We start from the raw sequence: 13,221 nt of genomic DNA, 5'->3' as shown, positions 1-13,221 counted from the left end.
TGTGTTTTATAGTTTTATTATCTAATATTTGTGGTTGTTGTATGTACAAGACTGTCTACCACACAGCAGTTATCTCCCCTTGTACTTCCCCACAAACTGCAGTTGTCAAATTAATTATATGATGAAGTGAAAAACATGAAGAACTTATGGGCATTATAATGTATGATTACATTACCATATAATGCATGATTATATTATCATCAAACCAAACTATGGATCAAAAAATAAATAAACACATATGTACAAAATTAAAGTCAGAAATGCTCTATTATTAAAATATTTCTTGATAATATTGAAATTAAAATAAAATCTTGATTTATCAATCACAACCTCTTTTTTTTCTTCTTCAAAATTACAGTAAAATAGAACATTTCATTACAAGATTCCTTCTTATTTAAAAAAAAAAAAGCATTTATCAAATATATGGTACCACAAGCCAGTCGTATTTGAAAAAAAAAGTTTAATAATACCAACCAAATAAAGCAAGTATATTTTTGTAGCCACATGAATTTTCTATATGGCCAAGAGCTACAAAAATATAATTTATCTTACTTAGAGAGTGAATCAGTTACAAGCTACCATTCTCACAGAACTGATAAAGCCATTTTTATAGCAGGTATTTTCCTTATCATTCAACATGTACAAAAAACTATATAACAATGTCTTTCTTGCTTGTATTAAACATTTATGTATTAATATAAATATTTTATATGAATCCATGTTAAAATTCATATAAAACTTCACTGTATAATTGATTTTTGATTTTTACAGTAAAACAAAATAAGACAAACATATCTTAGCAGAATGTATTGGTAAGTTGAAACAAATCCCAAGCATTTTTTTTTTCACAAAAATTGGAACTCTAATATCTTGATATCAAATCATATCCTATTTTAAAACATAAAGGTGAATTATTGGTTTTTGTTTTGACAATAGACACATGATTGGATTGTATAACACATCAACATTAACACAAATGTTCTCATTAGTTAATTAATAGACTTGATAAGATAATGTAGGTTATAAAATGTTCAAGTAAAGTAAAACAAGGTATCAAATAAAATTAACAATCGTTACAAGATCTATATATGAGGATTTCAAAAAGACTAAAAAAAAATTTAAAAAAAAAATACTGACTAGAAAAAGGAAACGATTTTGGTTTCGTTAATAATGTACATGAATGCTGAATGTAAACCTTTGCATAGTGATGAATATTTCTAATACTGCAAAGACAATGGCCACCCACATTGTGATCTATACAATGTGTTGACTGCTACACTAACACTCAACCTACTGCCATCAGCAGTAGAACTAACACACCATCTTTATTGCAGTTACCTCCCCTTAACTGAATGATACACATAGAACTTTTTTTTTTATAACAAAGCACTAAATATGACAACCAATAAATGCCATTAAATTCACAAACACAAACTGCTTCATTATTTTTTTGGTCATCTGTTTAATGCACAGCTTTTTGGCAGAGTTGTAAATTTAGACAATTCAATGTCTTTCTGTATGAACTGAAAAAACCAGTAGTGAACAGCGGTACATGGATTCATGCAGAATTCTTGGACACACAGAACTTGAATATAATCATCCTTCACAGAATTCTGAGGATTTCATTGTTCATACATAGATGTATTTCACTGTCTTAAACCTCATTAATTTTGATACATTGGCAAATACTGGTTTTGATGTGGCCAACAGAAGAATTCATGATTCAGAACAGGAATTTTTGATGGAGATCGGAGATTTTTGAGATTCTTGATGACCTAAGTGGAATCGTCTTCATGGTCGCTCTCGACTGGGGGTTCAATGCCGGTCCGAAGTGTCACCTGCACATTCCTGTTGATGCTGATGGCGGGGAAGAAGACTCCGAGGAGGTTGGTAAAGGCAATTGGTCCGTGAGGTTCCTCGTCTACGTAGTAACTGAGCATGCGTTTGTCAAGGTCGAGTAAGACCCCAATAACACTACCACACTTGATTCCGCCCTCTGTTCGGTCACTGTGACTGTCCTGGTGCATGAACCAGCTTCGACTGTCATCGATGTACATACCCCAGCCCTTGTCATCCTTCCCTGGAACACAAAACAGTAAATTTTATATATGTACCATACCTTGGGTTCTCTACAACCAATTACTATGTTTCATATACAGGATCTGAAGGTAAAATTAGTTTTAAGATGAAATTGACACGTTTTTTGCTCATGACATAGTAAGTAATTGAAAAAATCATGAAATCAATGCAACTATTTATGGATTATTTCTGGTGTAATAAAACTAGACTGAACAAGCACAATACTGGGTATTGAAAAAGCAATACATGTCCCCTATTGGCTTCCTGTAAGAAAAGTAACAGTGACCTTGACCCAAAAACCCTGAAACTCAAACTTGTCAAGAGATATTATGGTTCTTTATCATTGTGTGAAGTTTAATCAAAATCCCTCAAGGAATGAAGCTGCTGACAAACTTTGGCGTTATGTGTACATTGTATGTACATTATGTATTGGCATTATGTGTACTTTGGATGTACATTATGTATTGGCATTATATGTACTTTGGATGTACATATGTACCCCCAGTATGAAAGGAAACCTACCCCCTTCACTTGTAGGGGACTTTATAAGTAGAATTTTGCACATCATTCTATTCGGTACATTAAGTTCCTTTAAAAACCACCAGTATTCTGTTAGATTGACTGATGCAATTATAGTGCTTTCATTTGCAGACGACTATAAAAATGCTTTCAAATTTTAAATCTATTCACCATGCAAATTTGATTCTGAAGAAACACAATGAACATGGGTTATTTTAAGATAAACATTTTTAACACAATACTACAAATGGAAAGTGGTTGAGGATATCATTAAGTTCCCTGTATAATCCAACTCTAAATGTATACCAAATCAAAGGTGACAATCATGATATTCTGATATCACTCTGATTCAATTCTATTAAAGATAGTGAACAGGATTCTATATACTGCATGATTATATCACAAAAGCCCAGGAATAAGAGTAAAATCCCCATGTGGCCCTGTACGGCTGATTTAAACCCTGCAGTTTTCTGGATTGGTGCAGTGACGTAGAATTATGTATGATATTGATTATACAGTATTTAAGCCTAATCCTTTAGGTACATATAATCCAGTTATAATTACACTGTGTGTTGTTTAAGTTTTCATTATCCAGCATAAAGGCACTCCATTTAATTAAATTATTTGCTGAGAGAAGGAGTCTGGCTGTACCAGATGTGGTTCCACATTGGGGCTCTACAGCCCTCCGATATGGTCAATTGAAAAAGTAGTTACTGATACACTTCTCGGCAGATCTTCACAGATAAATTTCAGGAATTTGAAATAAAGTTAGGAAAGTTGAAAGTAGCCTTCTAATGAAGACAGGATGCTCCAGTCTAAAGTAATGCCTAACGAATCCTATATAAATATCTGTACAGGGATACTTCAGGCCCAGTAGTTACTGACTATAACATGAGAAACAATTAGCCTGGAATCATTGGTCCTGTGTTCCAGCCCTGCCATCTTCCACACATTATAATACAGCTTAATAAAGTCTTGGCTTTCATATGGTTTTAATAAATGTTGGCTATCATTGGCAGAGAAATGGTCTGAAGCAATGTATGGCATGAAAAATCTCATTATGTAGTCCCCATCAGTGATCAGGGAAGAATTCTAAGAATGACTTATATATCCCCCTAACATTTTATAGTGAGGTATGTGCTTCAGTTTATAAAATTTATATAATAAAATGTATTACTGCTTAATATAAATAATCATTTTTATAAATCTGAATTAGTATATCATCACAGAAAACGTAATTATTTAAGATTAAGAATGAAAAAAATATCAATAAACTCCCAAAATTTGTTTTCCAGGCTTTAGCTAGATTTTTTACTTTTTGAAATCATCAGCCTTCATGACATATAACATTGTATATGCAGTAAAATGGATCTAAGGGAAAACGCCTCAGTCATAAAATTTAGAATTTGATGTATTTTCAGTATTACATTATTTCATTTGCTGTAATTAATGGTCTTCGTCAAAACAAGAATCAGCCAATAACGTGCTAGCTTGTGTAAGATATCACTTGGAAGCCGACTCCAGTATACAAGTCATGATATGTTGTAGGAAGCCACTCAAGGTCGCCTGTTTTAAACACTGCACCTCACATCAAAGGCATCACAGATCATGTGCACTAAATACTGCACCGATTCTCCAAATCACAATCTGATGGTGTAACCATAGCTCTCCCAAAGAGCTGACAGCATTACCCCCTTCCATGAAAAAGACTGAAGACTGAATTCTGACAGTATATTACCCCCATACCCGAGACAGACTGAACTCTTTCATTGTCATCCCCTTCCCGGAGAAAGACTGGATTCTGACAGTATACTTCCCCCTTTCCTCTAGACAGACTGAACTCAGACCTTGACATCTCCTTCCTGGAGACAGACTGAACTCAGACCTTAACATCTCTTTCCTCTAGACAGACTGAACTCAGACCTTGACATCTCCTCCTCTAGACAGACTGAACTTGGACCTTGACATCTCTTTCCTCTAGACAGACTGAACTTGGACTTTGACATCTCCTTCACCTAGACAGACTGAACTCAGACCTTGACATCTCCTCCTCTAGACAGACTGAACTCAGACCTTGACATCTCCTTCCCCTAGACAGACTGAACTCAGACCTTGACATCTCCTCCTCTAGACAGACTGAACTCAGACCTTGACATCTCCTTCCTGGAGACAGACTGAACTCAGACCTTGACATCTCCTTCCTGGAGACAGACTGAACTCAGACCTTGACATCTCCTTCACCTAGACAGACTAAACTCAGACCTTGACATCTCCTTCCTGGAGACAGACTGAACTCAGACCTTGACATCTCCTTCACCTAGACAGACTGAACTCAGACCTTGACATCTCCTTCCCTTAGACAGACTGAACTCAGACCTTGACATCTCCTTCACCTAGATAGACTGAACTCAGACCTTGACATATCCTTCTCTTAGACAGACTGAACTCAGACCTTGACATCTCCTTCTCTTAGACAGACTGAACTCAGACCTTGACATCTCCTTCTCTTAGACAGACTGAACTCAGACCTTGACATCTCCTTCTCTTAGACAGACTGAACTCAGACCTTAACATCTCCTTCCTGGAGACAGACTGAACTCAGACCTTGACATCTCCTCCTCTAGACAGACTGAACTTGGACCTTGACATCTCCTCCTCTAGACAGACTGAACTTGGACCTTGACATCTCCTTCCCCTAGACAGACTGAACTCAGACCTTGACATCTCCTTCCCTTAGACAGACTGAACTCAGACCTTGACACCTCCTTCCTGGAGACAGACTGAAATCAGACCTTGACATCTCCTTCCTGGAGACAGACTGAACTCAGACCTTGACATCTCCTCCTCTAGACAGACTGAACTTGGACCTTGACATCTCCTTCCTGGAGACAGACTGAACTCAGACCTTGACATCTCCTTCCCTTAGACAGACTGAAATCAGACCTTGACATCACCTTCCCCTTAGTCACACTACACTCTGATAGCTCTATTCCTCTCACTTTTATCAGAAAGTTTCACCTTCACACACTCAGGAATCACAAGCCATAAAGGACACAGCTTCTATACTCAATTATATCTTAATTGATCATTTAACAGCACCAATGCCCTACACTCCAGATCCAGCATTAAAGTATGGGTTAAGAGTGCAGGCTAGTTGCATGTCTTCATTGGTCTTGTTACAGTCTAAAGATTCGATAGATCTGTGCACCATGTACTTCCTTGGATAAAAATCTCCAGAAGCTGTTTTTGGACATGTGCTATCAGTTGACATTTATCTAATGGCCTATACAAACATTTGAATAGTTTTTCACATTTATCTACATTTAATTTTTTTGTAAACATCAACATTTACTGATTCAGTGTAAGATAATGGTAAGTAATGACAACTGACAGGAGAACCTGACAGCTTTCCTTCCATCTGCGGTAACACCAAGATTACCAGCCACAGGAATCCAAATATACACATTCCAAAAAAAAGGTACATTTTTAATCAAGAGAAAGTAGCTTACTAAGATGTCCTTGCTTTGAAGCTCTGATACGGCAGTGTCATGATGACATGATACTATAATTAGACCTCGATACAGCAGTGTAATGATGTACATACTATAATTAGACCTTAATACGACAGTGTCATGATGTACTATAATTAGACCTTAATACGGCAGTGTCATGATGTACTATAATTAGACCTTGATACGACAGTGTCATGATGTACTATAATTAGACCTCGATACGGCAGTGTCATGATGTACTATAATTAGACCTCGATACGGCAGTGTCATGATGTACTATAATTAGACTTCGATATGGCAGTGTTATGATGTACTATAATTAGACTTCGACACGGCAGTGTCATGATGTACTATAATTAGACCTCGATACGGCAGTGTCATGATGAACTATAATTAGACCTAGATAAGCCAGTGTCATGATGTACTATAATTAGACTTTGATACGGCAGTGTCATGATGTACTATAATTAGACCTTGATACGACAGTGTCATGATGTACTATAATTAGACCTCGATACGCCAGTGTCATGATGTACTATAATTAGACCTAGATAAGCCAGTGTCATGATGTACTATAATTAGACTTCTACATGGCAGTGTCATGATGTACTTTAATTAGACCTCAATATGGCAGTGTCATGATGTACTATAATTAGACCTAGATAAGCCAGTGTCATGATGTACTATAATTAGACCTTGATACGGCAGTGTCATAATGTACTATAATTAGACCTAGATAAGCCAGTGTCATGATGTACTATAATTAGACTTCTACATGGCAGTGTTATGATGTACTATAATTAGATCTCGATATGGCAGTGTCATGATGTACTATAATTAGATCTCGATACGGCAGTGTCATGATGTACTATAATTAGACCTCGATACGGCAGTGTCATGATGTACTATAATTAGACCTCGATATGGCAGTGTCATGATGTACTATAATTAGACCTCAATACAGCTGTGTTATTATGTACTATAATTAGACCTTGATACGGCAGTGTCATGATGTACATGTACTATAATTAGATCTCAATACGCCAGTGTCATGATGTACTATAATTAGACCTCGATATGGCAGTGTTATTATGTACTATAATTAGACCTTGATACGGTAGTGTTATGATGTACTATAATTAGACCTCGATATGGCAGTGTTATTATGTACTATAATTAGACCTTGATACGGCAGTGTTATGATGTACTATAATTAGACCTTGATACGGCAGTGTTATGATGTACATGTACTATAATTAGATCTCAATACGCCAGTGTCATGATGTACTATAATTAGACCTCGATATGGCAGTGTTATTATGTACTATAATTAGACCTTGATACGGCAGTGTTATGATGTACTATAATTAGACCTTGATACGGCAGTGTTATGATGTACATGTACTATAATTAGATCTCAATACGCCAGTGTCATGATGTACTATAATTAGACCTCGATATGGCAGTGTTATTATGTACTATAATTAGACCTCGATACGGCAGTGTCATGATGTACTATAATTAGACTTTGATACGGCAGTGTCATGATGTACTATAATTAGACCTCGATACGGCAGTGTCATGATGTACTATAATTAGACCTCGATACGGCAGTGTCATGATGTACTATAATTAGACCTCGATACGGCAGTGTCATGATGTACTATAATTAGACCTCGATACGGCAGTGTCATGATGAACTATAATTAGACCTAGATAAGCCAGTGTCATGATGTACTATAATTAGACTTTGATACGGCAGTGTCATGATGTACTATAATTAGACCTAGATAAGCCAGTGTCATGATGTACTATAATTAGACTTCTACATGGCAGTGTCATGATGTACTTTAATTAGACCTCAATATGGCAGTGTCATGATGTACTATAATTAGACCTAGATAAGCCAGTGTCATGATGTACTATAATTAGACCTTGATACGGCAGTGTCATAATGTACTATAATTAGACCTAGATAAGCCAGTGTCATGATGTACTATAATTAGACTTCTACATGGCAGTGTTATGATGTACTATAATTAGATCTCGATATGGCAGTGTCATGATGTACTATAATTAGATCTCGATACGGCAGTGTCATGATGTACTATAATTAGACCTCGATACGTCAGTGTCATGATGTACTATAATTAGACCTCGATATGGCAGTGTCATGATGTACTATAATTAGACCTCAATACAGCTGTGTTATTATGTACTATAATTAGACCTTGATACGGCAGTGTCATGATGTACATGTACTATAATTAGATCTCAATACGCCAGTGTCATGATGTACTATAATTAGACCTCGATATGGCAGTGTTATTATGTACTATAATTAGATCTTGATACGGCAGTGTCATGATGTACTATAATTAGATCTCGATACGGCAGTGTTATGATGTACTATAATTAGACTTCGACACGGCAGTGTCATGATGTACTATAATTAGACCTCGATACGGCAGTGTTATTATGTACTATAATTAGACCTCGATACGGCAGTGTTATTATGTACTATAATTAGACCTCAATACAGCTGTGTTATTATGTATGATAATTAGACCTCAGACCTTAAAACACGGTTAAACCTGGCACTTCAAATCTATCTCCACTTATTGTCATACACTTAAGTCTACAGTTTTATCTAAATCTCAAACGTTCACAGTTATAGTTGTTTAACTGACAGGTCAAAATAAATTGGATTTAAGCAAATTAGCTTAAATATTTTATAGTTTTATTGAATTATCTTTCACGTAATTGAAACTTCAAAAATTGAAATTTAAAGTGTATGTTACCCTATGAGGCTGAAATTGTTTCTAAATCCTTGCTGGTTACAGCAATAGGATATGATGGCTAATTGGTAATTGATAATGCATGTCTCTGGAGTAATGTAGTGTTGCAATTATTCCGACACCAGTATTCCTCTCCCCTGTAGGTGGTGCGCTCACTTAGTTAGATGTGATTCTCAAAAGGATGACTTCATTTGGAAAATCCTTTTGATTGGATTTCAAAAGCCTGGAAGGAGCCTTGTTAAAACAAAGTGTTAGTTTGTGCGAGGATAATGAATCCATGCTAACACTGACTTAGTTAAAACAGTAGGCATATTTCCATTTTACAGGAACTCTTGAACATTTTTAAAAGATTGGGGATATGAATGAAGAAAGCTGGTGTAGCAGATATGAGTTCAACAAGTGCCCATTTCACAACCTTACATCCCCAAATATAGCCAGTTTACCGGACTTGTAATTGATATAGCTGGTTCCATTACTGGTAAAAGGTATTCCAGCTGTAAAAGCTTCATTTATGATAACTACACAGTAATAAAGCTTATTATTGCCACTGTAACTGATTAACTCCTTGTGTTACAGAAACAATGAATTATTCATAGAGAAGGTCGAAGTGAGCAGTGCTAGCATGTTAACTTTGTCCCCAGATATCTATTTCGAAAGTCTCAGACTCTGTTATTGGACCCTCGGGGACCAATGAGATCATCAAATTGTTGCTTTTTTAAGTTCACCTAAACCTTTCAATGATTTTTGTCAACCTGAGGCTTTTACAGGAAAGTTTCCTATACATTTAAGAAAATCCGCACCAGACATGGTTTTCTTTTAAAGATTACAGCATATATCTACCCCTGTACAAAAGCATCTGCTTCTTATCACCTTATTCCTTGTTAGTTCTCCGGATAATTGATGTAAAGTAGGTTTTGTAAACAGGAATGTTTTTATAAAATGAAGAAAAAACATTTGTTTAAGATTCTGTATATTTTACTTACCAAGCATCATCATTTTGTCAATGTCAAATCGTGCGATGCCGACAGCTGGATCTGTGTGGTTGTCATAGCGATCTATAACAATCTCCCAATAGTGGACACCTTTTGAGAATCCTGTACTTCCCAGGATGACACGGTGGTCAAAACTGTTACAAGTGGCAGTCAAGTTCTCGTTTGAGAAGATGATGTCTGGATGGGAGGCAGACGGATCAAACTGGAACCAGGCAACTACAAAACAAAGATACATCCAAGTTGAATCGTGTCAAGTATATTTATCTAAAACATGTCAACAGTGTCTGGATTGACAACAGATCCTCCATATTCACCTTGGCAGATTAATTTCTCAGGCCTACTACATACAATCACAAGAATAAGAATGATAAACTGAAACAGTACTGACAAATATGTATGTAACGCAGATAAGGGGGCCAGAAATCCAGGGGGAATAACTCCAGGCAGACATCTTTCATATACTTGCTGGAATCCAAAGGGGAATATTTGCTGGGAATATAATATTATGAGGAATAACTGTTGGAAATACATACATATATCTATATATCTTTTACTTGCAAGGAATGCAACGGAGATAATTATTGGTAAGTATCTATCATTTCCCAGCTGGGAATCCAAGGGGAATAACTGCAGGGAAAACCTATATTATAAACTTATTGAACGTGATGTTTGTAATTGTTTACATGTCTGTCAGACATGTACTGTAAGGGTGATATTTGTCTGACTTAATCAGACTACAGACAGAAAAGTGTTAAAGGTAAAATGTCCAGACAGCTATTATTACACAACATGTCAGAGATCCATCTGGAACATTCATTCATCCATTGTGTTATTGAAGAGTACAGAGAAATGAAGAATTACTATGAAACCTAAATAAACAGTTTACGATCTATTCATACTGTATGCATTGTATCTTGTTTTTATTTCTATGCTTTTTTTTTCAAGAATGGAATAAAACTTTGAAAAAATAATCACCTTGGAAGAAACTAACCTGGTACAAAAAGTATTGTCTATTTCACACATTGTCATAAAATTAGATTGTTATACATTATTTCTGTTTGATTTTTTTACACTCTATCCTTGTGTTAGCTGTAAAACCAAAATTAAAAACATAAAATTTGTTGTTTGATAAATGTCCTTGCCACAACTAAGGTCACATGAAGACATATCTTGAGAGATAGTGCCAAATTGCAGACAAGAGAGAAAATTATAACGTGCAGGTTCCATTACGAAAGGTACAACAGATTAAGTTTGATCTCTTTTCAATTTCCCATAAGCAGAATGCACAATGGAAAACTAACCTTGATAAACAGGGGAACTATAGTGTATACTGGTTATTCACTCTTTGGTTTGGTTTGGTTTGGTTTATTTTGTTTAACGTCCTATTAACAGCCAGGGTCATTTAAGGACGTGCCTGGTTTTGGAAGTGGAGGAAAGCCGAAGTACCCGAAAAAATACACCGACCTACAGTCAGTACCAGGCATCTGCCCGACGAGGGTTTCGAACTTGCGTCCCAGAGGTGGAGGGCTTGTGATAAAGTGTCGGGACACCTTAACCAATCAGCCACCGTGGCCCTCACTCTTAGGTGATTAAGTAGAAGATAATATTCTTATCAGAACAGGCCATGTTCCTTTTCTGGACATGGATGAGGAACAAGGGTCCATCATTACAGTGTATACTGAACAGGTAAGGATAGATAGTGTACTTATTACTGTGAGGGCAAATACAATGTAATATGGCATAAAACTGATTTACAAATACATTCCCTTACACTTGAAAAGATAGGAACAGTCTTGTGTTACATGCTAGTTTCCAACACAAACAGAACAATGACAGTAGCATACCCTTTCAAATAACAAACTAACACACAGCCACGTCAAATCTGTGTGCTAAAGTCAGCTGTCCTTGACTAGCATCAACCTAAATAAAAAGAGAGTTCACCTGGAACATTGGAGGAATTGATATCTGATATTGCAGACCCTCCCTAAACCTCATCAAGGATGCAGGAGTTTAATGTGGAGGGGGTGTCTCTGTACAGCTGATTAAATTGGGCAAGTATACTATTCAATAGACGATCACAGCCTTTCTATTTTTTGACCCCTAAATTATGATGTCATAGCCCCTTCTTGGGGGCGATGACAACCAGACAAAGTGGCAAGATGCCCATCTTGTCAGGCGGGAGAAAAAACAGTCTGCCCTACCGTGGGAATGTTACTGAAATGATAAATTGCAAATTACAGCTGGCAAGAAAATGAATACATATGATCATTTAAATGACAACATATACATTAAAAATACCCTGCACCTAAAGTTCTCGCTCAGCAATTCAGCCAACTTTATCAGGGGGTGTACCAAAGTCTGTAAGATATGTCACTATACAGCAATTCAGTCTATATAATATGTCACTAGACAGCAGTTCTGTCTATACAATATGTCATTATACAGCAGTTCAGTCTATACAATATGTCATTATACAGCAGTTCAGTCTATACAATATGTCATTATACAGCAGTTCAGTCTATACAATATGTCACTAGACAGCAGTTCAGTCTATACAATATGTCATTATACAGCAGTTCTGTCTATACAATATGTCACTATACAACAGTTCAGTCTATACAATATGTCATTATACAGCAGTTCAGTCTATACAATATGTCACTAGACAGCAGTTCAGTCTATACAATATGTCATTATACAGCAGTTCAGTCTATATAATATGTCATTATAAAGCAGTTCTGTCTATATAATATGTCACTATACAGCAGTTCAGTCTATACAATATGTCACTATACAGCAGTTCAGTCTATACAATATGTCACTATACAGCAGTGCAGGAACAATTGAAAGGACCGTCACCCCCCAGTATCAGATGTGGCTGTATAAATGGTACAGGACTATCACCCTAGTATCAGATGTGGCTGTATAAATGGTACAGGACCGTCACCCTAGTATCAGATGTAGCTGTATAAATGGTACAGGACCGTCACCCTAGTATCAGATGTATAAATGGTACAGGACTATCACCCTAGTATCAGATGTATAAATGGTACAGGACCGTCACCCTAGTATCAGATGTAGCTGTATAAATGGTACAGGACCGTCACCCCCCAGTATCAGATGTAGCTGTAGGAATGGTACAGGACTATCACCCTAGTATCAGATGTAGCTGTATAAATGGTACAGGACTGTCACCGTAGTATCAGATGTAGCTGTATAAATGGTACAGGGCTGTCACCCTAGTATCAGATGTAGCTGTATAAATGGTACAGGACTGTCACCGTAGTATCAGATGTAGCTGTATAAATAGTACAGGACTAT

At 36.4% G+C, this 13,221-nt stretch overlaps 1 protein-coding gene across 2 annotated transcripts in view; it reads right to left on the bottom strand.

Annotated features, from left to right (window-relative positions):
* Nucleotides 1-13,221, bottom strand: part of LOC117323621 (E3 ubiquitin-protein ligase TRIM9-like) — a 71,447-nt gene continuing 58,226 nt past the window's right edge. For both annotated transcript variants that reach the window (XM_033878938.1, XM_033878939.1), the window contains 2 exons: nt 9,892-10,116; nt 1-2,080 (listed from right to left, as the gene is read on the bottom strand). In XM_033878938.1, the coding sequence (XP_033734829.1) occupies nt 1,776-2,080; nt 9,892-10,116 (530 nt within the window). In that variant the 3' untranslated portion in view covers nt 1-1,775. The remainder of the gene's footprint in view (nt 2,081-9,891; nt 10,117-13,221) is intronic.

Source organism: Pecten maximus, chromosome 3 (genome assembly GCF_902652985.1).
Source record: "Pecten maximus chromosome 3, xPecMax1.1, whole genome shotgun sequence".
Taxonomy (NCBI): Eukaryota; Metazoa; Mollusca; class Bivalvia; order Pectinida; family Pectinidae; genus Pecten; species Pecten maximus.
This window is presented reverse-complemented; position numbering and strand designations above follow the sequence as displayed.